The 26,734-nt window shown below is 59.4% G+C and overlaps 11 protein-coding genes across 11 annotated transcripts; 5 read left to right on the forward strand and 6 right to left on the reverse strand.

The window, feature by feature from the left end:
* Window positions 1-342: 342 nt before the first annotated feature.
* Window positions 343-3,505, reverse strand: A1Q1_02345 (uncharacterized protein; the record flags this gene model as incomplete). Its single annotated transcript, XM_014325290.1, has 2 exons — window positions 343-836; window positions 883-3,505. The coding sequence occupies 2 exons, from the start codon at window positions 3,503-3,505 to the stop codon at window positions 343-345; spliced, it is 3,117 nt and encodes a 1,038-aa protein (XP_014180765.1).
* A 583-nt stretch (window positions 3,506-4,088) lies between these two features.
* On the forward strand, window positions 4,089-4,544 carry A1Q1_02346 (uncharacterized protein; the record flags this gene model as incomplete). Its single annotated transcript, XM_014325291.1, has 1 exon — window positions 4,089-4,544. One exon carries the CDS (start codon window positions 4,089-4,091, stop codon window positions 4,542-4,544), a length of 456 nt encoding a protein of 151 aa, XP_014180766.1.
* A 219-nt stretch (window positions 4,545-4,763) lies between these two features.
* A1Q1_02347 (uncharacterized protein) lies at window positions 4,764-7,386 on the forward strand (the record flags this gene model as incomplete). Its single annotated transcript, XM_014325292.1, has 5 exons — window positions 4,764-4,984; window positions 5,025-5,053; window positions 5,104-5,430; window positions 5,544-5,993; window positions 6,461-7,386. The coding sequence occupies 5 exons, from the start codon at window positions 4,764-4,766 to the stop codon at window positions 7,384-7,386; spliced, it is 1,953 nt and encodes a 650-aa protein (XP_014180767.1).
* Window positions 7,387-8,331: 945 nt separating this feature from the next.
* Window positions 8,332-10,266, reverse strand: A1Q1_02348 (N-acetylglucosaminylphosphatidylinositol deacetylase; the record flags this gene model as incomplete). Its single annotated transcript, XM_014325293.1, has 6 exons — window positions 8,332-8,724; window positions 9,033-9,129; window positions 9,241-9,340; window positions 9,426-9,830; window positions 10,073-10,154; window positions 10,195-10,266. The coding sequence occupies 6 exons, from the start codon at window positions 10,264-10,266 to the stop codon at window positions 8,332-8,334; spliced, it is 1,149 nt and encodes a 382-aa protein (XP_014180768.1).
* A 460-nt stretch (window positions 10,267-10,726) lies between these two features.
* On the reverse strand, window positions 10,727-11,409 carry A1Q1_02349 (uncharacterized protein; the record flags this gene model as incomplete). The annotated part of the gene is made up of 2 exons (XM_014325294.1): window positions 10,727-11,138; window positions 11,192-11,409. The coding sequence occupies 2 exons, from the start codon at window positions 11,407-11,409 to the stop codon at window positions 10,727-10,729; spliced, it is 630 nt and encodes a 209-aa protein (XP_014180769.1).
* A 1,297-nt stretch (window positions 11,410-12,706) lies between these two features.
* On the forward strand, window positions 12,707-13,991 carry A1Q1_02350 (methylenetetrahydrofolate dehydrogenase (NAD+); the record flags this gene model as incomplete). Its single annotated transcript, XM_014325295.1, has 4 exons — window positions 12,707-12,874; window positions 13,008-13,151; window positions 13,202-13,314; window positions 13,364-13,991. The coding sequence occupies 4 exons, from the start codon at window positions 12,707-12,709 to the stop codon at window positions 13,989-13,991; spliced, it is 1,053 nt and encodes a 350-aa protein (XP_014180770.1).
* A 466-nt stretch (window positions 13,992-14,457) lies between these two features.
* On the forward strand, window positions 14,458-17,216 carry A1Q1_02351 (jmjC domain DNA-binding protein; the record flags this gene model as incomplete). Its single annotated transcript, XM_014325296.1, has 2 exons — window positions 14,458-15,980; window positions 16,034-17,216. The coding sequence occupies 2 exons, from the start codon at window positions 14,458-14,460 to the stop codon at window positions 17,214-17,216; spliced, it is 2,706 nt and encodes a 901-aa protein (XP_014180771.1).
* Window positions 17,217-17,522: 306 nt separating this feature from the next.
* A1Q1_02352 (LEM3 (ligand-effect modulator 3)/CDC50 family transcription regulatory protein) lies at window positions 17,523-18,979 on the reverse strand (the record flags this gene model as incomplete). Its single annotated transcript, XM_014325297.1, has 5 exons — window positions 17,523-17,563; window positions 17,613-17,795; window positions 17,846-18,315; window positions 18,384-18,780; window positions 18,871-18,979. The coding sequence occupies 5 exons, from the start codon at window positions 18,977-18,979 to the stop codon at window positions 17,523-17,525; spliced, it is 1,200 nt and encodes a 399-aa protein (XP_014180772.1).
* A 395-nt stretch (window positions 18,980-19,374) lies between these two features.
* Window positions 19,375-21,599, forward strand: A1Q1_02353 (uncharacterized protein; the record flags this gene model as incomplete). Its single annotated transcript, XM_014325298.1, has 5 exons — window positions 19,375-19,422; window positions 19,470-19,533; window positions 19,655-19,836; window positions 19,892-20,461; window positions 20,499-21,599. 5 exons carry the CDS (start codon window positions 19,375-19,377, stop codon window positions 21,597-21,599), a joined length of 1,965 nt encoding a protein of 654 aa, XP_014180773.1.
* Window positions 21,600-21,651: 52 nt separating this feature from the next.
* A1Q1_02354 (cyclin-dependent protein kinase) lies at window positions 21,652-23,044 on the reverse strand (the record flags this gene model as incomplete). The annotated part of the gene is made up of 8 exons (XM_014325299.1): window positions 21,652-21,987; window positions 22,033-22,219; window positions 22,268-22,377; window positions 22,455-22,586; window positions 22,640-22,746; window positions 22,858-22,884; window positions 22,936-22,978; window positions 23,024-23,044. The coding sequence occupies 8 exons, from the start codon at window positions 23,042-23,044 to the stop codon at window positions 21,652-21,654; spliced, it is 963 nt and encodes a 320-aa protein (XP_014180774.1).
* A 303-nt stretch (window positions 23,045-23,347) lies between these two features.
* On the reverse strand, window positions 23,348-24,863 carry A1Q1_02355 (membrane glycoprotein spo14; the record flags this gene model as incomplete). Its single annotated transcript, XM_014325300.1, has 6 exons — window positions 23,348-23,554; window positions 23,601-24,014; window positions 24,092-24,326; window positions 24,374-24,459; window positions 24,517-24,621; window positions 24,732-24,863. The coding sequence occupies 6 exons, from the start codon at window positions 24,861-24,863 to the stop codon at window positions 23,348-23,350; spliced, it is 1,179 nt and encodes a 392-aa protein (XP_014180775.1).
* Between the last annotated feature and the right edge of the window lie 1,871 nt (window positions 24,864-26,734).

Genomic DNA, 26,734 nt, shown 5'->3' on the forward strand with positions numbered 1-26,734 from the left:
AACAACGCATTTAGACCGACAATCCGAACAAACACCAGATGTATCAGTATGCTCATACCCCTCTCACTGTCTACTGATCAGATTCGCTTGCGGCTCGGTGTTCGGGCGAATTCATACATGCAAGTTTTAACTGACGAGACACTAACGAGACTGAGCTTTCAAGACTAGCGAAACACGGAACGCAGAACAGGCGAGAGCAAGAGTTCTTTTGGCGCTGTGTGTGGAGTGATGATGGGTGGTTGGATGATGTGAGATGAATGATGATAGTGTATGCGAGAGACGGGGAAAACTCTATACAGCGTCCATGCGCTGGCTGCGCCGGCGGACCAGCAGCCGGAGCGCTTAACCGCCGAAGAGGCGGATGATGAGGTACATGGTCGCGCAGATGAAGCGGAACGCGGCCATGGCGGCGACGAAGACGAGGATGACGAGCATGTAGATGCCAGTGCGGTTGTTGCCGTCAGAGCCGTTGAACGTGTCGCCAGCGCCGCCGCCAGAGAGAATCAGAGACGCGAGCAGCGCGTTCGAAAGAGACCACGCCAACAGCAGGTTGGTGCGGAAGTTGGCGTAGATGTCCTTCTGCTTCTGCTCCTTAGTCTCCTTCTTGGGAGGGACCTCGTCGGCGTCGACCTTAGCGCGCTTCACACGAATGTTGTCGAGAGCGTCCTGGTACGCGCTGTCAATGTCGTGTTGCGCACTGACGAGCGCGACCTCGACCTCCTTGCCGACAACCTTGACGTGGCCGAGGTCTTCCTCCACTGTGTCAGATCCCTTGGTACCCCACGACAGGTCGTGCAGGTTCGAGTAGGCGTAGATGTTGAGGATGTTAATGTACACTGAATGTCAGCTGGTGATCGTAACGCGCGAAGCTGGGTCACTTACTGGGCTGGAAGAGCAAGAACTGGAGGAAACAGGTACCGATGTGCCACGGGTCCAGCGCGAGAATACTCGAGATCACGAAGATACCGTACGTAGCGATCAAAGACACGACCATTCGGGAAAAGACGGGCGAGCCGATGTTTTCGATGGCGACTGCAATACAGAGCACACCGCAGATCAGCATGTACACCGTGAGAGCGGCGAAGATGTAGATAGCGATCTTGTACTTCCAGGGCGCGCCTTGAGGCCTGTTGCCCATCGCGAAGATGAAGCACGCGACGAGCGTTCCCAGATATATGTATTGGAGAATCACGTTGAAGACGTGGATACCCTTGGCGTGGAACTGAGGTGCCTCGAGAGCGGACGTGAGGATGACGAAGAAGATGTAGTAATTGCCGAGCGAGAACCAGCCGAAGATCAGGTTGAGAGCATTGTAGAAGAACTCGAGCATGAGCATCGACTTGCGGATGAGACTGTGACCGGACCACCAGAGGCGGCGAGAGTGCAGGAGAGCGTAAACAGCAGCGAAGAAGGAACCGTTGAGCCAACGACGACGCTGGCCGATGAACTCGGGGATCGTGTCGGGACAGTCCGTCTCACCAACGGCCGACTTGACATACTTCAGAACCCAGTTAGCCTTGGGCTTGGCGACAATTTCGAAACACAGCACACGATCCTCAGCGAGGTACATGTTGGCCGTGAACGAGTCGGCACCCGAGCCCTCGAGCTTCTCACCCATAAAGTAAGAAGCGAGGGGACCCTTTCCATCGGCGTCGTTCTGAAGAGCAATGTAGCGGTACGCCGAGAACGCTCCGGGAAGCACAGCACAGTAGCCGAACAGCGACTCCATGGGCTTGTCGAGAATGTTGGACATCTTGTACTCGAAGTTCTGCGCCGCGACGAGCGGGTTCAGGAGCAGCCTCCAACCTTTGCCCTTGTACGTGGCGATTTCACCACACGCGCCTCCGACGTTGGAATTGACATCGAACGCCTTCCAGAGATGGTAGATCGACTTGGGGCCGGGCATCGTACCAACATCGAGCAGAATACACACGTTCGGCTGAAGGAGAGGAGCAAATGCGTTGAAGAACCAGCGGTGCGAGTTGATCTTCTTGGCGTTCTTCTCCTTCATACAGAAAATGAACTGACAGGGAACGATACCCTTGTCCGGGTACTTGAAGTGAAGGTCGGGATCGAGCGCAAAGGATGTCGTGTACTCGAACACATGGGCGGTAACCGGACGGTCCTGAACCTTGTTCGTCATTGCACCCTCCTGGTAGATACCGAGAGCGGCAAGACAGTCGAGGACACGAGGGTTGACGTTCTTACGACCGTCGGCCACAATACAGACGACGACCTTCTGCCAGCCATTGTGGCCCCAAACACGCGAGTTCTTGCGTCCACAAAGGTGCGCAATGTTCTTCATGACGCCGTAGAGCGTACGACAGAAGAGCTCGGCGTCCTCATTGTACATCGTGATGACGATGAAGAGCTCGGTCTGGCGAGGCGGGTTGAACATGTTCTGCCTGAGACGCACACCGGAGGTAGCAAAGTCATCGGGGTCGGTGGTGACGGCAGTGTAGCGGGTAGTCTTCTGCTCCGCAACGCCCTTGACCGGCAGGAACTGAGCGAGACGGGACGGGATCGGCATGTCGACCTGGAACATACCCGACTCGTCGAGCTGCATCTTCTGCTTGATACGGCGGCCGGCATTGTTACGACGGCCAACGCGGCCAGTCGGTGCAGGACCAAAGTGCCTGGTCTCCTTCTCTTCCTCAACCAGAGGAACGCTCTCGAACTCGTCATCGATGGGCGCCTTGTAGGTGCTATTGGGGCGTCCATTCAGACCCAGGTTTCCGCTGTCGAGAGCAGACTCCGAGCCGAAGGGGTCGTATTTGCGGTAGGCAGGCGCGATGCCGTCATCGTTTGAGTCTCCCATGAGCGCCTGTTCAACATCTCCAGGTCGGCCATTGTAGCGCACGCTGTCGTCAAAGCCGGGGGACGGGGAGCGGGACGGCTCACGCATCTCGCGAGCGTACCGGAATGTTTGCGAAGGGATAAAACCAACCTGGAGGTCCGGGTGGTTCTGATCCGGCGGTGGGAGGTAGCTGGGAGTGGGCTGCATGTTTGACGGGGGCGGAGACATCATGTGCGGAGGCGGGGACATGATCTGCGAAGGGGAAGGAGACATCATGTGCGATGGAGCAGGCGACATCACAGGCGGCGTCATACCCTGGGGAGGAGGGATGACAGGAGGAGCTTCACCTCGAGTGTAGGCTGCTACACGCTCGAACGTCGGGAGGCGGCCGGTGGATGAGATCGGGGGAAGAAGCGGTGCCGCGCTGCTCGCAGCAGCGGAGGGCGCAAAGGCCGACGAGACGTGGGACGCATCCGAGCGGCCCGAAGAGTAGTTGGGCGGGTTGTTGGCGTACGGGGGATTGTAGACTGGGATGTTCAGGTTGAGGGAGCTGTGTCCATTGGAAGGAGGGGAGAGCGGGGTAGGGGTTTGCTGGGGAGCATAGGGGGGCACGGGCGATGCGTTGCGGAACAAGCTGCTGTTGCTGTGCGAGTGACGAGGGTATCGCTGGTCCCCGTCGTTGGGGGGAGCGGGTCCGCGCTGTGCCATGTCTGGAGAGATATGCACAAACGTTAGACAGGCAGCGAGGGTTCTGTCGGATGGATTGCTGTTGACGGATGGAGAGAAGAAAGAAAGAGGAAACACAGGGCCGATGGTGGGGGCAGGTAATGTTTGTGTTGACCCAGTGTTTTGCCAAGATGAATTAGTATGGGAAGTCACGTGCGGAAGCAACAAGCGCAAATCACGTTAAAGAAAAGCAGGCGCGCCCCTTGTCTGTGCGACCAGGAATTACCGTTCCTGGAATCCAGCTGTGCCTAACGTTCCTGCACGTGACCTTCTGGCCCGAAGAGGCGTGCGCTTGGACGAATGACGACACTGCGTATGTTGTTGCGGGCATACACGACGAACGACTGACTACGGGGGAAGGCGTTGCGTGTGTCGACGTCTCGTCTGTGCACAAGCTCACAGACGCGCGCATGCACACCAAAGCCGCAAAGGAGGCGATCGTCTGTGCGCGAATCTGTCGCAGGTGCCCCTCTTTTCGCACACTCGCACGCCCAGCTCACGGTACTCACACACGTAACCTGGTCGGTGACTCTCGCCATTGCCCACTCCATCATCGAGTCTGACCATGACCAACGCTGGCGAGCAGACCACTCCGCCTGCTCAGGCTGAAGGCGAGCCGATCAGCTATCACGACGTCTTTGGTAAGAAGCCGCCCCCGCGCGAGCTGTTCGAGTCGGTCGTGGGCTCGCTGGAGGACTTCAAGGCGCAGCCCATCAGTGTTCCCGCCCCTCCGCCACCTGGCGAGGTCCCGTACACGGACGCGAACGTGCGCAACGGTTTGAACGGGTGGCAGGACCAGGTCAACAAGCACGCAAGAGACAGTCACGGCCAGCCCTTCATCGATTCGACTATCAATCACTCGCTCGAGGCGCAGGCCAAGGTGGACGAGGAGCGCAAGAAGCGATACCGCGGTCGTCACACTGAGCGTGTGCAGGTCCCTGCTGCCGATGCGTTCAAGATCGGCGATCCAAACAGTGGCTGGGTAGAGCCGCTGACGTGCATTCGCGACTTCGACGAGTGAGCTAGCCAATTGTGGTGAGAAGCTGACAATAGGTCTCGTCCGCCGTTCGCCCGACGTAAGACTCGAGGGTGAAACAGTGACTGACAGCAGTGCTCGACGCCGCCTACGATTTCTTCGACACGCGTGGTCCGTGCCTCCTCTTCAATAAGAAGGACCGCCACTACTGGAACCAAGTGAGTTGGAAATATGTTGGGGAACTGACGGCAGATCCGCTGGGCGATGGGGGTGAAGGCTGAGTTTCCCGGCTTGCACTGGCCTGGTATCGGTCCCAAGGCACAGGCGTACGGAATGCAGTCTCGTGCTCGGCGTGATGCGACACGCGATATTATGGACGCTTACAATGCTGGAGAGGTCGGCGAGATCTGTCCGCTACTGAAGCACACCGAGCGTGCCGTGCGTGGCTTCCTCGCATGTGCGAGGCGTGAAGCTGAAGCCGTGTGGTGAGCTCCGTCTTCGTACACTTAACAGCTGACAAAACAGGGAAGTTGCGGGCGCGATCCGCCTCGCTGGTGCGTCCTCAAAGAGCCTCTGAGGCCCATAACACATAACTGACCTCCAGAAATCTTCGCTGCCTTCCTGGCCTTCGTAGTGCACCACCGTGCTCTGCCAGATGCCTTCCTGGCTCCCGCCTTCGACCGCGCGCTGGCAATGGCGCAGACTGGTCCGCGCAAGCTCCGCGAGGCCAAGGCGTGGGAGGCGCGGATCGACGAGGCGACCGCGCTCAACATGTCTGGCTTCGCGCTTCTGTGCGGGAACTACTACACGCGCTTGAAGGGCGTCAAGGCTGGATTGGCCTGGGAGCTGCCTCCCGAGACTGAGCCGGAGGAGAAGACCACGGCCGATACGACTCCTGAGATGGATGATGGCGGTTGGGGACCTGATCCTAGTGAGCTATCGATTGGGCTTGTAGCTAATGGCAGATGCCCCGAAAGTCAACCAGGTCGACGAGCCGACCGCGCGTGAAGGTGAGCTCTTTGCCCCGAGACTTCTAGCTAACAGCAGCCGCCTCAAACCTTGAAAGCGTCTTTGCGCCTCTCCCCGTAACCGACGTCAAGCTGTGGAACTGGATCGCGTTCGACCGTCGCCGCGTGACTGCTGTCTTCCCTCCTGACGCTCCCTCCGAAGGTGCGCCCGCGTTCACAACGCGTTACCACCGTTTCCGCACTGAGCCGGCTCCTTGGAGCGAGGAGGAGGGCTGGAAGGGACGAGCTCCGCACAAGGCGGCCGGCGACAGCACTCTCGACGGCAACGAGCACGTCTCGCCCGGCGGCGCCAAGTTCGAGCAGGAGAAGGACACGTGCCCGATCCCCGCTGAGCTTGACGTCTGGGTCGACTGCACCGGCATCGATGACTTTGACCCGCAGTGCGTTGTCGGCATGGGCATTCGTGCGCGCTGGGCGCAGATTGGCACCGAGGACAAGAAGTGGTGGATCTTCAAGCTCAAGGATTGTGAGTATAACACCTCCGTACTGGCCGCTCGGCGTCCAGGAGCGGGGGTCATCACCGCCCGTGACAAGAAAAGACGGACCACGTCAGCGATGCGGAGAATGCGGAGCGGCGAATGAGGAGCTCGCCTCATGACGACGAAAACGGTGGAGATGTCGCTAAGCGAGATGATCGGGGCCCTCCTGGGGCCCGTTATCGTCTCGAGGCCCCGTTATCGCTGCGATAAGGGGGTGTCTCCACGATCCTCATTCTCAACAGATCTCAGATCTCACGAGGCACACAGCCACCCCATATGCTCCGCGCAGTCACTCCACATGCTCCGCAATCTGCACAGCGAAGCACGCCACAGTAGTCACCATTCAGACGAGCCCAGCGCCTCCGGTACCGAACAGCCCTGTGTGGTGACTGCCCTGTTTCACTCAGTCTTCCCCTCATCGCAGCTGGTTTCGAGTGTCTTAGCTGACATACAGACGTGCTGCCCTCGTTTTGGCGCTCGACGCCAGAGGAGCTCGAGATCCAGGCGCGCGACCCGAAGCCGCCTTACGGTGACAAACTGCCCGCGCACCTGATCCCGAAGGAGGATCCGCGCGAGCCCTCCGAGGGGGGCAACAAGTTGAAGGCGAAGAAGAGCGAAGCGGACGACGAGAGCAGGGCCAAGCAGCACAACAAGCCTGAGAACAAGAACGACGATAAGCCCCTGTCTCCACCTCGCGATAACGACACCGATAAGCCTCAGATGCCCCAGAGTGATAAGCACGTCACACCCCGCCAGACCGAGAGCACGAGTTTAGCGGAGAATTCCAGCACCGCGGACAAGGTTGCTGGGAAGATCTTCCCCGAACTGGCGGTGGACACTCCGCCTGTGCCTCCGCCTGCGCCAAACGTGATTCCAGCCCAAACCGCCGCCAGGAACGCTCCACCCTCTTCTGACAAGGAAGCGAGGACTGCGGAACCTACGCAGCGTGTCAACGAGCCGGACATGGACACGAAGCGTGCCAGGCAGAACCTGGCCGATGCGAGCGAGGCGAGCGAGAGCCGGGCGAGCGTGAACCAGGCCGCAGAGGAACAGGGCCGCCAAGCCGCCCAGCTCATGGCCGACTTCACCTCCTCTATCCCTGCCCAGCCCCGCGCCGCACTCTCCGCACCCTCCATCAAGGCCGTGCTCGTGGGCAAGTCTGACCCGGACTACTTCAGCAGCGCTGTGCGCGCATTCGAGGCCGTCGACCAAGACGACGACGGGTACGACGCCGTCGCTGCTGCCCTCGAGGAGGAGTTTGACGAGGACGACCTCGTCGCCTACGCCCCGGACGAGGAGTATGAGAGCGACGAGGAGGACGAGGCGGACAAAGACGCCGCGCACTGGGAGCATGTTGTGAAGGGGGCGAGGGGCAAGTGAGCGCCGTCAAGGCGAGGTCGCGAGGCGGCCTCGCGAGCTGAGCCAGCGGAGCCGGCCGAGCGTCGCTGGCATCGCTGAAGGTCATCGAGTTCCGAGACATGCCGGAGAAGGAGGCGGCGAGACGGAGGATAAGGAGGATACGGAGGATCTGAAGTGGTCGGAAACATACTCCAGGAACGGCTCCGACGCACCAACGCCTTCGTCAACGTCATACCCAACCCGGACGCAGCTCTGGCCGACCCCGAAGTCATTGCCTCACCCAACACACGACTTGCATCATTTCACCGTCCCCTCACACTTGCATCATATGTCCATACTGCGCGACCGTTACGACCCTACCACCTTTGGTGCGTCCCCGGAATCACCCCCGGCGACCTCGGGAAGCGGAGAGCGTACCCGAACGCGCACTCTTCCCCGCCTGTCCATAGATAGCCCACGACGTGTACCGCACACCTGTATCTCACACCACCATGTCCATGCCGTCCCACTTCATCGTGCCTTCATTACCACACTCGCGTCATGCTCATAGACCCTCCTATGCAAAAACTGTGTAATAGACTGTGTAACTGCGTCGGGGGCTCGGGGCTCGGGGCTCGGGGCATTGGAGCAGACGCGTGGAGCACGGGCAAACTCTATATTCATTTTTTCATCCTAGGCTACTTGGCTGGACTTGCGTTGGACTTGGAAATGTGGTTGCGTTGTGGGTGTGGGTGTGGGTGTGGGTGTGGGTGTGGGTGTGGGTTGAGGGGATGCTAACTGAACAGGGTTGAGCTGCTACTTGCTGTATGTGTTTGTATGGGTTGTGTGGGCTACCTGGCCACCAAATGGAGTAATAATAAAGAACAAACGAAGACTTATGTACAAAAGATGCTTCACCATGAAGCGGACTTGGAGAGACGAGACGGGAAACTCTATATTGTGTTGAGACAGAGAAAAAACAAAAGGCTAGTGGCCCAGATCGATCAGACGGTTGACCCACATGAGCTGGCTGAAGGAGACGTAGAGCCAGCGGAACCACACGAGCTGGGAGCGGTGCGCAAGCATGGCGCGGATCGCCTTGGCATAGCGTACCGGCGAGGAGATGAGGGTCGCTGCCTCTGGCGCGTCGCCCTCGGGAGACGAGCCCAGGACGCGCGCAGCGAGTTCCCGCAGCGCGCACACGACGGCCCAAATCGGTCCCGTGTACTTTGTCGCGAGCGGGGGCGACTCGAGCTGCAGCAGCACCGGGCGCGGGACCTCGTCCGCACTGTCGAGATACGGGTTCAGGTGCGCGTGCACGTCGGCGAGGGCAATGTGGTTCGGGTGCTTGCTGACGCCCTGGTTGTCGAACGTGACGAGCTGTGCATACGTCAGCACGTGTTTCGGGGTTGGTCGAATGAGGCAAGCAACCCAAAGAGATGATGCAGATCACCCAGGACGAAATTGTCCTGAAATCATGGATCCTGAATTCACAACTCCATGCACTCTGAATGGCGGCAGAGCTTAAGTTAAATCACGAGATGGTCAAGCATCACACAAACCCCGCATTCGCGTGCTGCGGCATCGGTCTGGATGCCAGACGCCATTCACAGAATGCAGGGAAAGGAAGACGAAGGCGCTGTCCCGAAGCATGGCTTGGCTGCGGCACAAGAAAGAGATGCACTCACATGCGTGATTCCGTTGCGGTCAAGGTAGGGAGCGATCAGGTTCGCAACGAGCTGCGAGTCCCACATCTGCGAGGCGTTCATGCTGTCCTGCAGAGAACTGGAAAAGTCGTTAGCACACACGTTCCTCGAAAGAGCTGCGCAAGCCGGCACCGATGACGGAGTGAAAGCATGCACGACAGCGGAGCAGGCACCGCCCAAGCCAACTTACGGGTGCGTGATGAGGGAGACCTGGTCGGCCTTGAGGCCAAGGCGCGTGTACGACTGGTACAGCTCCTCCGTGCGAATGAGGCCGAGACCGTCTGCATTGCCTGTGACATGTCAGTTCTCCGTATGTGGTTGCGGCCAATAGCCAAGGATCCCGCCAAGAATAGTATTTTGTCAGGCACTACTCACCATCGGAAATGCAGATGGCGTGCATGTCCCAGCCGGCGTCGACCATGCTCAGGATGCTGGGAGCAAAGAACATCGCCTCGTCGTCCGGGTGCGCGGTGAGCACGGCGGCGCGGGGCTTGGCGACATCACCGGCGAGGGCGGAGAGCTGGGCGTCATTGCTGATCGTCGTCGTCCACTGCAGGAGCGCGGCAAACAGAACAACAATGAGGGCGAGGACGGGGCTGAAAGCCTTGCCAGAGCCGAGATCCGGTAGCGGCTTGGTCTTGCGCTGAGGACTGTCAAGCTCCGCGGCAATGTCAATGTCGTCCGGCTGTTCGTCAACGTCCGGCAGGCGTCGCGACGATGAGGGCGGGGACGCAGGCACACGAAGGCGCTCGATCGAAATGTGAAGGGTTCGCGTAATGGCTGATTGTCAGTCAGCACTGGAAGACCACAACGGGAGGATGTCGCAGGTGCGTGAGAATCCAGGAATTTTGGGACAGGTTCCAGGTAACCGAAAACATGTCGCTCAGACCACTGATCATGTGCGTTCCGAGTAACCGGTCGTGTCTTCACCACAACAAAGGCTGCGCTGGACAGGTACTGGGAACAACCATACCGGACCTGGCAACGAACAGAAGAAGGATCAGAAACACAAAACTACTCACCGTATGCGACGAGGTCGAGGGCCATGAAGAAAAGGAATGGAGCAGCCATCACGATGGCTAAAGCACGGAACGCATATGGGATCTGTGCGTCAGTCAAAGAGCACCGGTTGTAGCAGACTCACGTATCCGAATGGGAAGGGAAGTGTCGGGGTGAAGATGAGGTGGAAGAGGTCGCCGGTAGTCTGGAGAGACATGTTGGGCTATGGACGGTGTACCGTTGTTATGATGGTGGAAGCTGTTCTAAGATGGTGGTGATGTTGTAGTAACTCGGGGGAAGGCAGTCGAGTGTCGGACCGCCTACTTTTGAGAATGCTGTTGTACGGGGGCGATGGGAATGAGGGAATGTGTAGTGGTGGAATGTTGATTGCTCAGTGCAAGGTAGATGCGAGGCGAGAAGAGATGTGTAGATGTGCGGTGGTCAGGTGGGAGGTGAAAGAAGCGATAAGTCGAGGTCGATCTCAAGGCCGCAGAGGCAGATTGATTGCTTGAGCTGATCTGCTGGCTCGAGGAGGCTTGTGGGCTAGGCGACGCTAGGCTGGGCGCTACTGCTCGGTGCCGTTGAAGCGTTGCGGCAAATTCGTCGAGAATGGACGAAGGGCGAAAGAGCGTGGGAGTTGGGGACAATCGCGGAGGCCGGGGGGCGTGAAGAATGTTTCACGAGTGAGGCGAGGTGTGAAAGAGACGAGGTGGTCGAAGCAATTGAGAAGGAAGAGGGAAGAAAAAGGCCAAGGAGGCAGCGAGCGAGCGACCAAAAGGTCGGTCGGGTCGGTCGTTGGTGACAGAGGAGATATGTGGAACACGGTACCTTGAGTGCAGGACCAGGAGCTTGGCGGCGGTATCGGTATGCTGGGCCGAAGCACCGAGGGGAGCTTGGGCTGGTCGGGAGGGAAGGAAGGGCAGGGGTGATGAGCAATGAATGATGCGGTGGCCGATATGTGGCTTGGGACCTGTGGACCTGGGAGGCAGCTGGCTCTGCCCAGGTACGGATGTTGGTACGGCTGGTGGTACGGCTGGTGCGGCGGCCAGATGTTGCGTCGAGGGTGAGCTCGCTGAGCTAAACGGAGCACTGATTGCGATATGGCCAGGCCAGGTATCGCGACCTAGCGTGCTTTCACTCACTGTGTCCGCTCTGCCCGCTCTGTCCGCTCTGTCCTTGCGCACTCTGTCGTTGACCCTGGAACAGTGCCTAATGGGCGCTGCGTGGTGAGTGCACAGAGAGGAGGGCGTGCACAGATGGGAAGGGCGGGGGAGCGTGTGCCGTGTGTACCGGGCTCGCGATCAAAGGGGACCCGCGGGGGTGATTGTTGCAGAAGAATTTCATTCTCGTACGCTGGCATGGTTGGTTGCCATCTTTGGTCGCCGTGGGCGGTGAGGGTCGGACTCTTTTGGGCCCAAGAGACTCCGAAGCCTGGGCGTGATGCCAGAGCCGCCGGCCTGCAGCTTGTTCGGGACAGCGGCGAGGGTCCTCTCCCGACCCTTTGCCCCGTCCCTCGCTGGTGGGAAAATCGCTATCACAAGCCCAGGCACCCGGTCCCCTCCGTCCCTCCGCCCTCTGCGACCACCGCCCTCTCCATACGGGGTCTCCTCCACCATCCCTCCGGCCCTCCTGCCCCCGCTTTACGCGCCTCGCTCGCCTTGGCGACCGTTCCCTTTCCAAGCCTCCCTTTCAAGTGCACCCGAATCTCTAATCAGCCTATCGCACGTTCTGATGCCTGCGCATTCTATTCCTCGGATCCTCGCAAAGATCCCTCGACGGTACAACCTTACCACTGCCATTCCTATGTTCCTATGTCAGCCGCCCCGTCTGGACTCCCCACCCTACGCTGCGCTGTCCGCCGGCTTGGCCTTTCTCGTACATCTATTCTTCCTAGACAACATTTGACGCCTTCCCCCCACCTTATCCTCTGTTGCACGCACCCAACTGTCCGCTCAGTCGCCGTACGCCGTAGGGCCACGGCTCAGCGAGGTCGAGGACAGTCTGCGCTAATTGCGCCCAGATCAGTTCGCAATTCATTTGTTGCACAGCTCGACAGCTGCACGGGCGGCGGACACGGGAGCATGACAGAATGCCGTTTACATCAGAGCAGTTTGCGAGGACTCGCCGTGGGTGGCGGCGCATTCCACTGCTCGCAATTTTACCAGACCTAACGTTAACGCGTTACACTCGGACCCTGTCAATCCCTCTCAACCCTGCGCGTCCAGGCTAAATCAAGCCGGAACATCTTCGGCGTTATCACGTGACAACCAAATTATAATCGCGTGGCTTGGGACGATCGGCGTCTCGTGGGATTCGTGCGCCAACCGCGTGAGCAAAGTAGCCGGTTATTGCACGTGACCTGGCGCGCCAAAAGTTGATCCCTCTCAACTCCGGTCGCACTTCGACCAACGTCAGTCGGCTCAACGGCGTCGAAAACGCATCTGCAATCTCTCCCATCCAATCCGCGCTCCGGCAGACCTCTTCAGACGTCCTGATCTCAGGTTTAGATTTTCTAATCTGGCCCAGCCTTGCGATATATCGGCGTCAAAAATCTAGCTCCGTCCGCTGTGCGCCCCTGTCCTGTCGTCCTCGATCGAGTCGTTTGCCTTTTTCACCGAGGTGTCGTTCGCCCAGCTCTCCATCGACCGCTAAGCACCATGTCGTCCAACAACCACCAGGGTATCCTCGTCACCGCCTCGAAGGTGCACGTCCCCTTCAAGGCTGAGCTCCTCCAGGCCATCAACGACCCGCGCTTCCAGAAGCGCGCGCCTCACCTGGTCGGCATTCTCGCGACCAAGAAGGAGGATGCCCGCAGCTACGCCGAGGTGAGCAGGAAGAGAGAGGGTGTCGTAATCGAGGCAGCGCAGCGTTGAAAGTAATTGTATTATGCGCTTGTCCTTAGTGGCCCCGACCGAGCGTAATCACGTCGATCCAGAAGCTGACGATCAGTTCACAAAGCGCGCTTGCGAGCAGATCGGCATCAACTTCGAGCTGCGCCTGGTTGGCCAGGCCCGCGAGGGCATGGACGGTGCTGGTGTTGGCATCGGAGTCGAGGAGGCCATCCTCGAGGCGAACGAGGACGACGACGTTGACGGCATCATGGTGAGCAATCTCGGAAGCTGTAAGCCCGGCAAGATTGCAGCTAATCCCAGGTCTACTACCCGATCTACGGCGACCGTCAGGACCAGTACCTGCAGTCCGTTGTCTCCCCGGTCAAGGATGTTGAGGGTCTGAACCACCAGTTCCTGTTCAACCTCTACCACAAGTGAGTCACCGTTGTTTGTGCCACATGGTGCCGTGGCTGACCTCACTAGCATCCGCTTCATCTCTCCCCTTACCCTCCGCCCCGTCCCCGGCGCCATCGAGACTGGTGACCAGCCTCCTGAGGGCACCGTCAAGTCGATTCTCCCGTGTACCCCCCTCGCGATCGTCAAGGTGCTCGAGCACGTCGGTGTCTACAACTCGCTCATCCCGTACGGCGACCGTGCGCGCGGCAAGGTCATCACGGTCATCAACCGTTCCGAGGTTGTCGGCCGCCCGCTGGCCGCCCTTCTCGCCAACGACGGTGCGCGCGTCTTCTCCGTCGACATCACCGGCATTGTCGAGTTCTCGAAGCGCCCCTCGAAGCAGTCCAAGTACAACCCCCACCACGTCATCAACCCGACCGACCTGAGCCTCGAGGAGGTGCTCGGCCGCTCGGACGTCGTCATCTCCGCCGTCCCGAGCCAGAGCTACAAGGTCCCCACCGCGCAGCTCAAGGACGGCTGTGTCTGCGTCAACGTCGCCGGTGAGAAGAACTTTGAGGCCGACGTCCGCGAACGCGCCTCCATCTACGTCCCCTCCGTCGGTGTCATGACCATTGCCATGCTCCAGCGCAACCTCCTCCGTCTCTGCAAGTACCAGGACATGGTCAAGGAGGCCACTCAGGCCAAGTCCGCGTAAGCTACGAGGGAACTGCGAGCGAAGCGAGCAGCGAACGGCGTACAGCGCGGCGAGTCGTAAACATCGGCTCAGCCAATTTCTTGTCACTTTTAGATAGAATGTAAACGAAACGGCTTTATGCAATAGGGATTTATGTTGCTTTTTAGAGCCTGCATCGCATCTCCACTGCCTCGCTTGACATTCAGTCACCAGACCAGCTCCTGTGCCTGCGAGCGGTGTACAACAGTCGAGACCGTTGACGACGTCTACACGGAATGCCGCTTGAGGTGCTCCAAGTCTACACATTTCCCAGGCATACATGACAGGCACGCACGGACATGTCCGCCTGTCCGCGGACTGGTCACGATAAGGCACGAGAGGTGTCATCGGAATGTCATCGGAGTGTCATCGATTGTCATGACCTTTCGCCTATATAAACAAACCTTTCGACGACCATATCTCCCCCGTCGCTCAACTCACACCCCCCATGACACCCTCTACTGACTCCCCCAGCCCAGGGCTACCACCCAGGCCAAACAGCCCAGAAGTGTCATCGTCATCGGAGTCACGTGATTTGGCCGTCGCTGCTGCCCAGGACCAAGACCAGAACCAGGACCAGGACAACTCGAATGCTGCGGCAGGCAACCGGCGACGCGAAAACACGGGCGACCCGGATGACCCCTTGGTCGCAGCATTCATGGCTATGGAGGAGGGGACGGCGACTCGGAACCAGAGAAGAAGGGTGCGCATGTTTCTCGGCCGCGCTCCGCGGGGCAGCATGATAGACGGCAAGAGGATGAAGTGCCTTCTCGCGTTTCCGAGCGAGATGATGAAGGCCTGGGAGGACGTGTGGGAGCGCGAGCAGCGCGAGCAGCACGAGCAGCACGAGCAAAGCGAGGTCGTGGATGTCGGCGAGGTTTACTCCGGTGCTCCACCCGCAGGAGACGCAGGCACTTCCGACGATACGCAGCAGAAAGAGCAAGAGCCGAACGTCCAAACCACCAGCGACGACAAGCTCGAGAGCACCGAGAGCGCCACAGCGACCGACATTCTCACCCGCGTCCGCAAATTGATGAACAGGGTCCTCCAGGGCCAGTTCCAATACGACGAGCTCGGCAGCGACGTGCACGTGTGTGCGCGCTCGATCGACTCGGACCTGCGCGAGCTCCTCACACGCGCGCGCGCCGAGATCGACACCGTGCCCTTCCGTGACGTAAAGTCCGCAACTCTGACGCAGTACACGGACGCATGCTTCCTGCTCGCGCTCTGGCAGCTGTTCCGCCCCATGGCGCCCGCCTCGGTCCTGGGCCCGGGGCGGAAACGGCGCCGCAGCTCTGCGTCCGACGTTCATGCGCGGCGGTGTCGCGCGTGCCGGGAGGTTCTGCCCGAGGTGCAGATCAAGGTCAAGACGCGCGTCCAGGGACTATGTGTGTCCTGCAGCGCTGAGGCGATCAGGTTCGCGAAAGAGGCGGGAGATGGAGACGGGGGCGAACCGCTCGCTGACATGTGGGCGTTGGCGGAAAGGTGGGTGCTGGAACATCGCTCGGCGTCGCCCACGCCCCCTGCCCCGCCTGCCCCTGCGGTTTCTGCTTCTGCCGAATCAACCGAACCCGGCCGACCAGTCGGACCAATCGACCCCTCAGCTCTCATCGAGATCCCGGACGAGCCTCAGAGGGAGAAGACGATTCCGCGCGCATACACCGCCAGTCCACATACTGATGCGGACCCCTGGATCTCCGACGCGGGCGACGGGGCGCGCTTCATCGACGCCGTCAAGATGCTCGATCTCGCACTCATAGTAGCCGGGGGCGGGGACGAGGGGCGTCGCGAGCTCATCCGCAAGCTCGATACGGAGCTCCAGCGGCATATAAGGGAAGCGAGGGAGGGCGAGCGCGACTTTGACGAGTTTGACTGGCCCCGCAAGTCGAGGAGCCGGGCCACCACTCCCGCCGCCGGGCCACCACTCCCGCCGCTGAGGCCGCCGCTGAGGCGGGCGAGGCTTCAACAGGCGTGGGGGACTTGACGTGTGCCCGCCAACCCATTCCGAGCATCGACCCGCCCAGTCTACAAGCATACTCCTCCCGCGACGCCGGCGCTCCCTTCGTCCTCCGACGCTATGCAGCCAATGGCGAGCACCATCCCCGCTGGCAAGCCCTCGATCGCTGGCAGAGGGCCAGATACCTCCTCCGTCGTACGGGACGGGGGCGCGTCGTCCCCGTCGAGCTTGGGGGGAGCTACACCGAGGCAGGCTGGGGGCAGGCGATTGTGAGTTGGCAGCAGTTCCTGGCCCAGGCGGGGTGGGAGGGACCGATGGTGCCCGAGGAAGATGTCGAGGACGACGAGGCGATTGCGAGGGCGATGGCGGCCGACGGGGATGACGAGGAGGGCGAGATGTGTGAGGCGTTGGATAACTTTGCCCCTGCTGCTTCTTCCAGGGCGGGTGTACAGTTCAGTCGACGCACGAGCGAGGAGATGGAGAAGGAGAAGAGTGAGGAGAAGGAGAGGGAGAAGGAAAGAGAGAAAAGGGATGACGCCGTGCCAGTGTATCTCGCACAGCACGGGTTGTTCCGTCAATTCCCTGCGCTCGAGGCAGACTTCTCCGTCCCGGACTACGTCTTCTCCTCCCCAGAGGCACAGCTCGTACCCCCCGGTGTCGCATACGCGCCACCCTCCGAGCCACTCGTCAATGTCTGGATCGGAAGCCCCGGCGTGCTCTCCCCGGCTCACACGGACCCGTACTTCAACTGTTATGTCCAGGTCTTGGGACGGAAGAGGGTATGGCTCGCCCCGCCCTCGGTCACGGAGCACATGCACGCGTTTGGCGGCAAGGAGAAGGATGGCGAGGGCATGGATGTGGATCCGGAGTGGGTCATGATCCAGAAGATCCGGAAGCGCGCAGACGCGGAAGACCAGGACAAGGACGCGGACGAGGTAGAGGACAAGGTCGAGGGAGAAAGTGAGGGGAGAAAGGTGGGTGATGAGGAAGGGGACGAAGAATGGGACGACGAAGAGGACGAGTCGCTCTTTGCCTCGCTCATGACCAACACTTCGCGCCTTCCTTTGCTCAAGCCTGGCCAGAACGTGGACAGCATTGCGGCAAAGTACCCCGACTTTGAGAACGTGCTCCCGCACGCTATGGAGACTGTCCTCGAGCCTGGAGACATGCTCGTGATTCCGCCGGGGTGGTGGCACGCTATGCGCCAGGAGGGCGATGGGCCCGGCTGGAGCATCTCCTTCTGGTACTGAGCCCGTCATTTGTAATGACACCCAGGGTCGTCGAGAAGGACCCATTGATTGTATAAAGTAATTGTGAAGAGCGTAGTCAATCATGTCAGAAGCAATGAACAATGAGTAATCCGCCGCACGCACGCTCAATCTAACCTACATCGCGAATCTACAATGCCCCCGCAAAGAGCGCAGGCTGAAGGGTATATTCTGTCTTTTCCAATCCTCCGCATCTCTTGAGACAAAAACGGACAAAACAGACATGGCTGGATTTCGAAGTTTTCTCGCGTCTCCTTCTCCTCGCTGCACTCGCTGCACAAGCATGGATTACCGGTTGCCGGCGGCCTGGGGCTGGTTCCATGAGAGCACTGGTGTCAGCTAGATCGCGAGTTATCGAGCGAGGGAGGGGGGACTCACGGCTCATGTCTCCGAGCTTTCTCGGCTTGATGAAGTGGCGGATGAGGCCGGCGATCGCGAGCACGACGCACAGAATCGCGACGGCGACGTACGCCCAGCCCAGGAACGGCTGCTTGCCGCCGACCCAGGCGACAGTCGAGATCAGGATCGACTTGGTGCCGCCAAATTGCTTGACGGGGTAGTCTGGAAGTCAGCTAAGGTGATGTGTTCCGCAGCTCTCCGCATGGACTCACTCATCATCGCGACGGCCTCGTACGTGCCGCTCTTCATGACGTCGTCATCGTTGCGCGCCCACAGCTTGCGGAATGTGGGGAGCGCAGCAACACGCATCCAGACGTGGAAGTGCTCGTCGGCCTCGAGGTTGGGGTAGTTGTCCTCCGAGTAACCGTTCGGGTACTTCTCGTGCCAGTTGGGAGGGGGCAGGTAGTCGGTGATGTTGCCGTACGGCTTGTCGACGTAGTTCTTCGCAATACCGTGCCAGGCAATGTTCTTCTCCGAGAACTGGTACGTCTCATTGCTCGCGCCGTTCGACGGGTTCAGCAGCGTCACCTTGCCCGCGTTGTACGTGTCGTTGAAGTACGAGTTGGCGATCAGGCCACACGGGTAGTACGCCTTACCGCCAGAGCTCGTGACGGGCTTGCAGTTGCCGTCGTTGATCTGCGAGACAGTGCGCTTCTTGCCGAGCAGCTGGTCGGGGTCGAAGCTTTGCACATATCGACGGTGGTTCTGGTAGCTGGGCAGGTCAGCTTGCAGCCGTGCAACGCAGCTTACTAGTTGGTCAGGCGGTAGTAGAAGAAGACTCCGGGTCCGAGATCGTAAGGAACGTCAAACTGAATGCGGCACTGAGCACGCTCGCCAAGCGGTCTCGACGAGACGTTGGAGAAAGACCACTTCGGGGGCGGGATGTCGCTGGCCTTGATGTGGGACCCCGTCTTGAGCGAGTACGAGTACGCTCCCTTGGGCATGGTCGCGAACGTGCCATCGGTAGGGGCATCGGCGTCGCATTGCGTGTAGTCGAGGGTGATGTCGGTCACCTTGCCCGAGCCCCAGATGATGAGGGCTCCGATCGGAGCGAAGATGATACCGATGATGAAGAGTGTTGGCAGCACAGCCGCGGGCGTCAGGATGGGCTGCCATGCCTTGAGACGCTGCTGCTTGAACGCCGTGTCTGGAGATGGTCAGCGAAAACAAGTGACTGAGGCCGACGCCGACGCCACGCCACTCGGTCATGACGAGTACACGCTTGGGCTGAACTCACTGGCGGGTCGTTTAGACCACTTGACCTTCTCCTTGGGAGCGTCATGGTTGTTGGTGTCCTCCGATTGGAGGTTGTCGTTGTTTCTGTTTTTGCGCTTGAAGAGGCCCATTGTGCGGATGGGTCGACGAAGCGTGGATGGACGTGTGGTTGATCAAGAGTGAGATTTGGTCGAAGCGCTAGGAAGCGGCAACGTTGAAATCGAACACAGGGCCAGGGCTCCATCCGCGAGCCCGCGCTGTGCACGCGCGGCGGCCTACGGACACACAAGCACACAGCCTGGCGCAGGCGTCAGCACAGGCAGACGTCGTTCCCCGGGCCCGAAGCCAACCCCTTAGGCCCGCCAAGAATTCGTAGGTGTTTGGTCCGCCGGGCGCCTTTCGGCGGCCAGCATCACGTGATTCGCCACAAAGGTGGAGGTCGCAATGAGATTTCGGTGTCCAGATGTCTGAACCGGGAGGGAAGACACAAGGTTCAACAATAACACACCCGGGTCCAACGTGCACCATGCCCAAGGCTACCAAGAAGAAGAAGGAGAAGGTCGAGGACTTTAAAGTGAGCTGGTAGTTTTTGGGACGTGAGCTGACGGGCAGAAAGCGAAGCTCAAGCTTGGCAAGGGCAAGAAGCAGGCATCAAATGCGACCGACACATCCTTCAAGGCGCGATGTAAGTGCCTCAGTGTGTCACGGCTGACGTCAAGCGATCGCTCTTCCATCTCAGAAGCAGCTTTCAAGAGCACTCGCACGCGATGGCCAAGAGTCGACCGAGACGCCGACAACGTCTTCAGGCTTGACGCTTGACGATGTGCTCATCCAAATGCGGCACGTGAACGCCGGTGTGAGGAAGGAGTCTCTGAACCACCTGAGAGAAGTTCTGCAGGCTGGCGTGCGGCTAGGTATTAACTTTGGAGATCGACACGGTGAGGTCTCCAAGGTTGTGAGGGCTATCGGAGGCATGGTGACGGATGACGTGAGCTACTCAGTTGTGGCCAAGAGCTAACGACCAGGACGGACATGCGCGCAAGGCGTTGCACGGCTTCATCGAGTGGTACATCGCCCGCCTCCCTCGGACAACATTGGTCCCTTACCTTCCGTTGCTGGAGCTGCAGATCGCCTCGGCGCTCAGTCATATCTACCCCGCTGTGCGATTAGATGCGTGCAAGGTGGTCGAGATCCTACTGGACACGCACCCGGCTGAGGTGATCGGGTCGTGGCCGGCACCGAGTGTGAGCAGCAGTGTTGCGGGATCAGGATCAGGATCGACGATTTTCGAGGGACTGCGACTGGCTGCTGGCCTCGGAGGAGAGAAGGGGGCGAGCACGCAGGGCGGCTTCCGGTTAACGGCGGGCAGCAAACTGGTCATCCTCCGTGCGATCCGGACATTCATCGCGAAGGCGCTGGAGCCGTTGCTTGCTGCTCCGGAACTGAGCCATCCGGAGCCGAAGCTTGGCGAGTTCACTCTCCAGAAACTCGAGGTGCTCAGCGCTGCTGGACCGTGGAGCTTGGGCGAGTACGACTGGGCAACGCAGTGGGAAGAGCCGGATACGAGCTCCGCGGGCGACATTGCGTCGCCCGAGGCCCTCAACGAGATTTCTGTGAGCTGAAGACATGCCGATTCCAACTGACAATCAGCGAACGTACCTGTCTCTTCACTCCCTGCTGGTCGCAACGTTTATGGAGGCTGCGCCGAGCGCCTTCTCTGTCTCATCCACGGCGACGACGGACCAGGTTGCCCTCGATCTGTGCAGCGTGTGTGTCGACCTCGTGACTGTCTGCGCTCGTGCGCTGCTCGGACAGGCCGACTTCGCCTCCCTGGATAGTGCAAAGGAGCTCCGCTCCGCCTTCAGCGAGTTCCTTAAGCGCATGGCTGCGTACTTCCCCTTCGGACGTGGAGAGGGAGCGGCGTCAGCGGCGTCCGACGCCGTGTTCGGCATGTCGCTGAACTACGCCAAGCTGGCTGTTGCGCTCGCGCCCGTTCCGCCAGCAATCGCGCCTCAGCCCGTGTGGAAGCGTCGAGTGCGCGCGATCGACACCGCCTGGCGCGGCGTCAGCAATAAGAGCGACCCTGCGCTCGCCGCTGCCGCTGACTGGGTCGCATCGTGCCTCGAGCCGAGCACGGATGCGCTCGCCCCGCAGCTGTCGCCGACGAGCTACGCCGAGCTGCTTCCCGTCGTTCGATCCCTGCTCCTTCGCCCAAGTACGGCAGAGCTCGGCACGCAATTCGTGCACGCGGTCCTGCGTCAACAGTCAGCCAGCGCAAAGCGGCGCGCTAGCGATGCCTTCCTCGCCTCCCTCTTCCACACGCACGAGGACCGATGGGGTACGCTTCCCTTCTTCGTTCCGCTCGGCTCTGGTCTGCGCGCAGGATTCGCAAAGTGGCTTCAGAGCGTGCCGAAGACGCTCTGGGAGCTCGGCAACAAGGACCAGGAGGCGACGGAGCAGCTGCTCCGCTTCCTCCTCGATCTGGGGCGGAGGGCACCGAACGGGCTCGAGAAGCCGTACTCCCTCGTCGAGGCTGGGGAGCTCGAAGGTCTCGCTGCCAAGCTTGCACCTTTCTTCTGGGTTGCGCAGCGTAGCATGCTCGGACCCTGGGGACGATTGGATGACGGCACGCAGCGACTTGCGCTCGACGTCGCCCGCGTATGGGCGCCGATGGACGAGAGGCTCGGCGCGGCCGTTGCTGAGGCGGTCGAATCACGCCCGTGGGCAACAGAGTACTGGGCTCGGTCATAGATAATGTATGCAATAGTGTACTAGTACAGATCCCTCTAAGAACTACACGAAACTAGACGAACAGCTTTCGCGCGACGTTGCGCACCGCTTCCTGCGCAGGGGACGCCTTGCGCTTCGTGCCCGACTCGGGGTGGGGCTTGGTCTCTATCGGCCCGATGTCGCGGGGCTTGAGCTCGGCAAGCGGCTTGGGCAGAAGTACGGGCGGCGTCGGGCGCGGCGCACTCGTGAACCACCGGTGCGTCAGCGCCGCCTTGGCGCTTATCCGCTGCTTCGGGTCGTACTTCAGCAGCTCGCGGCAGAGATCCTGCCCATCCTTGCCCAGCGACGCGACGAGGTTCCACCACGGGTTCTTCGGGAACTGCGCGACCTCGGTGTAGTCCGGAAGCGACTTGTGGCCCTGCATGTCAGTTAATGCGGCTACCAATGAACTCACGGGCCAGTCCTCGTCTGTTGGCGTACCCATCGCGTGGAACGTTTTCTTCAGCTGGTCGATGTCCGAGTCACCCGCCAGGAACGGCACGCGCAGTACGAGCTCGACAAGGATCGTTCCTATCGACCACATGTCCACTGCCGTAGAATAATAGCGCGCACCCCACAGAAGCTCCGGGGGTCGATACCATCTGGACTGTCAGCTACGCGGCAAAACTGCCATCACAGCTTGAACTCACCGAGTGATGACCTGCGATGTCATCTTCCCTCCCGCGTCGCCAAACTCGCGCGCGAGGCCAAAGTCTGCAATCTTGAGCTCTCCGTTCGACGCGATCAGCAAGTTGTTCGGCTTCAAATCCTGTCTGTCAGCTCTGCGTAGCGTCGATCGAGCTTACGCGGTGGAGCACGCCGAAGCGGTGGATGTACTCGAGTCCTCGCAGACTCATGACCGTCCACGACTTCATGTCTGAGGTTTGGAAGATCAGGCTCTTGTCCCGGATCACGGCCTCGAGATCCGTGTCGAGGAACTCGAGCACGAGGTTCACGTTCTGCTTCACACTGAATACGTCCAGGAGCTGATGTCAGCTGACAAATACGGCCGGATAGCTTACCCCAATGATATTCGGGTGGTGTAGCTCCTGCAGGAACTTGACTTCGCGCAGCGCCGTCATATCCAATCCATCCTTCATTTCGCCGACCTTGATCTTCTTGATCGCGACTGAGGGTTAGCTCTCTAGATGAAGATGAATAAAGCTCGCGACTGCGGCGATAGCGGCGCTCGACGGTGATGCCGGCGAGGCATGGCGTCGCATGTGGGGCGGATGCATACCTTTTCTGCCGGTCGACTTCTCAACCGCTGTGTACTATCAGCTACGACGAAACCTTTTTCAGCTGTCACCCCACGTACCCTTGTAAACGTTGGCGAAGGTACCCTCGCCGATCTTCTTGCCCTTCTCCCCTGCCCGTCAGCTCGCAAGATCCGATCACTAGCTTACATCTTTCGGCTCTCCTCTCATTCTCCTGAGCAGCGAGATCCATCTTACCGGAAGATGTAAGGGGTGAAGAAGTGTCAGAATGCGCCGATTGATAGCCTGAACAAAGGATTGTTGTCGCCCCGCTCCGCCTGGCCGTTATTGACGAAACCTCCACCCAATTCCACCTCCACCTCATGGAACCAAATTCACGCGAGGACACACGTCATGTACAGCGCTCACATCATCCGAGCGTCGCAGCAACGAGGAAGCAGTTGTGCTCTGATGCACATGGATGTCTCATAAATCGTGAACTGTGAACTACAAATTTCCTAAGCCTATAGTTGCCTACACCTTGTTGCCGTGCTGGAGCAGAATGGCAACGAGAACGAGAATGACCGCAATGATGAAAGCGATTACGCTGAACGAAACACCGCCGAAGCTTGACGGGACGACGATCGTTCGGATCGTGTTGTCCGCGCTTGCGGAGACAATCATCGTTGCGGACGGGTTGAACTTGAGTGCTGTCGGCGGGAACGAGTGCACCTGCAAGATCTTGAGGAGGGGCTGGGGTCAGCTGAAGCGTACTAAGGCAGCTTACAGAAAGGGTTTTGGCGTCAAGCAGCCCGATCGAGAGGTCGGAAGCTCCGAACGCGACCAGTCCGTTCTTGCTAACATCCAACACGGTGATGGGCTTGCCAGCGACATCCCGCTTCAGCGTCAGGTCCCACTTGTACTTCGGCGTGTCCTTCTCGTCTCCGTCCTGGCCCGGAAGCTCGCTCGCCTCGTACCGCGCGATGTACGCCTTGCGCTGTCCCTTCTTTTGTCCGCGTTTCGGCAGCACAGAGTTAAGGACAGCGAGGATGGAGAGGTTGTTATCGTTCGATGCCGGTGTCGAGCTCGGGGTGAAGAAGCGGGCGGCGCGGAACTCGACCTTCGTGTCGTCGATCACCGGGGCGTCGATCGTCTGCGAGATCTCCAATCTCGGCACAAGATCCTTCTCCCCAGCCTCGAACTCGTAAATCGCAAGTTTCGTCGACGTTGTGATGGCAAGCTGAGCAAAGTTAGCTAGGTCAAATAGGGACGACTTACCCAAGTGCCGCTGGGGCCTCCCCAATCGAGATCGACAAGATCGCCGCCCTCAGGGTTGATCACGGTGATCGGGCTGAGGGAGGGGAACCGCAAGATGGACACCTTATTGTCCGTCGTTCCGACGGCGACAAATTCTGACGATCCAGACTTGGAGGACAGGGCAGTGATTTTCTGGTAGGGGTAGTCGTCCGAGTACGGTGCATCCAGCGTCTGCTGTGATCGAACGGGTGAGATCCTGCAAGGTCAGCTCTGCGGGTGCGCTCTTTAAGTGATAAGACTAACTCGTTGTCTTTGTATGAGAACACGCGACAGTTCGCGTTCTTCCCCGCCTTCAGCGACGACTCCGACTGGTTGATTCCCGTGACGAGCTGCGACGTCTGTCTGTCAGCTTCCGGCAGTAAGAAGTTCAGCTTCGGGTGACTCACGCCGCGATCCAGCGCCAGCGTCATGGGCGCGTCCTCGTCGCTGCTGAGGTTGAGCTCAAAGACGTCCTCGACGTTCTGTCCATTGTTGGCTACTCGACAAAGTTTCTGCAATGGCGTCAGTCCGGGCGTTACATTACATTACGTCTGCGGCGCAGCTACGCGCCGCCGGGTGGTCTGTCGGCGGCGCATCGGCTCAGCACGGTCTCCAGACTCACGAATTTGTTCGCGATACCAGACTTGGTCGCGCCTCCTCCTCCTCCTAGCAGAACAGTGTCATCGTCCGTCCAGTCGAGACAGTAGACAGGGAATGACTTGGTCGGGTGCGCGTAATGTTGAGTTCTCGTCATCGCGGCTGGTGGAAGCGGCGGGAGGCACGGGAAGGGTGCTAGGTCGCGCGAAGGGGGGTTACGTCGGCAATCGTCCGGTTCGTCAAGGAGTGTGAGGGGATAGATGCGTTGCGGGGATGGCACCGGGTTGTCTGATGGTGAGAAAAGATGGAGTGAATATGTCAAGTGGCCAGAGACGCGTGACAAAACACGTCGTACAGAAGCGGCGAGCCGGCGCTGAAAGCACGACAGCCTGACGGCGTCATCTTAACCGAAAGCTGGGCGACACGCTGCTTGCACGTGTTTTTGCTTCCGACATGTCTCATGTCTCAGGCAGGCCCCCTTCAAGATTCAGTCACGTGCACGTCAGAAAGGATCGACAGAGTGGCAGACAGGCAGTCTGAAGAGGCGGTGGGTAAGAACACAGGTGATGCATAGGGAGTATAGGAGAAAAAGCCAAGATCAGTCTTACATGATATACGGCCGGAGCGCCCCAGCACCAACTAGTACTGACCTTCACAAGGTGACCTGTGGCCGCTGTGAACATTGCAAGGTGATAAATGACCACGAGAGCGCGGTGAAATGTGTCGCTCTCCGTTCCCCAAGGAAGACGTATCAGCGGCTGAACTCACTAGTGCAAATCGACAGCCGCCCTCAGCCTCCAAGTGCCTCAGACACTCCTGAAGATGACGAATCCACCGTGCTGGAACCGATCGCACCAGGTATGCTGCATGCGATCGATCGAGAGCACTCTAGCACTTATCGTTCTCATAACTGGGGTACCTTTTCCGAGGTTGAGGACCAGGTAGGAAGGCCTGCATTCAGCGCGCGGATCACCGGCGACATCGCCGCATCTGCAATCACCGCATCCGCAATCGGACTGCGTAAGAGCTCACCCATCGCTATGGTGTGACACGTGCGACCTGCAATTTCGGCTCTCGGAATGGGAAGACCGCCGCTGTGAGATCTGAGATGGTCACATGCGTTTAGTATGCAGTCGAGGCGATTGTTTATAGTCTCATTGTGCAGGTCAACAGTGCTCCCCAGGGACTTCACTGAGAAATGCTGGGTTTCACCTCTACGACGTGCCACTCATGATCTGATCAGTATTGTTCGAGCCGACTTGGGAAGACACTTGCACTTAGAACAGCCAACGTTCGAAGCATTGCTAAACTCAAAGCCGAGGCAGAGATCAACGACCGCAGCCTAAATCTTTCCATCCATGATCTGGCTAGTTTGTCTGCCAAGATCGAGCTGCTTATCGTAATCCTCGCTCTTGCGGAATGATTCTAATCCTCGCTGCAGGTGCAGCACAACGCATTATTTCTCCGCTGATTGGAAGCAAGACGTCCCTTGGCCGTAGCGATCGGGCGACCCCGAAGCATGGACACCTGGAGCAAGGCTTCGCCCTCGATGGTGCTGCCCCAGTGGCGAATTCCTTTGATGCTCGGGGTTGTCTCTGCATGTGAATCAGTCGGGCTCGGATTCCAGGCCACAAGAAGCGCCCGACACTTGGAACGCACCACTGGAACGCAGCCCAGACGAATGTCCGCGTGTTCCTGCGCGTTCCTGCCGTAGCATCCTTTAGCGTGTCGCGAAGAGCCGCTTCGAACAGGCTTGGCGCCACTAACGTGTGTCTTCGTCACGTTGTCGGAGTATCGTCGGATGATTGGCGAGACTAGCCCGTCACCTTGTTGAAGCGATCGCGAACCATTGCGGTCCATCGTGAGCGATTGCGAGCTCCGCGACGCGGGAGCGGAGACGTTCCTGCACTCCTGCGCTTGTGAGGAATGGTGTACATGTGTGGGAATTGAGCGAAGTCGTGGGGAAGGCTGGAACACGGACCTTTGTGAGGGAAGGTCGAAGAGACGGACGACGACAGTGCGGCCGCC

Source organism: Trichosporon asahii (genome assembly GCF_000293215.1).
Source record: "Trichosporon asahii var. asahii CBS 2479 unplaced genomic scaffold scaffold00050, whole genome shotgun sequence".
Lineage (NCBI taxonomy): Eukaryota > Fungi > Basidiomycota > Tremellomycetes > Trichosporonales > Trichosporonaceae > Trichosporon > Trichosporon asahii.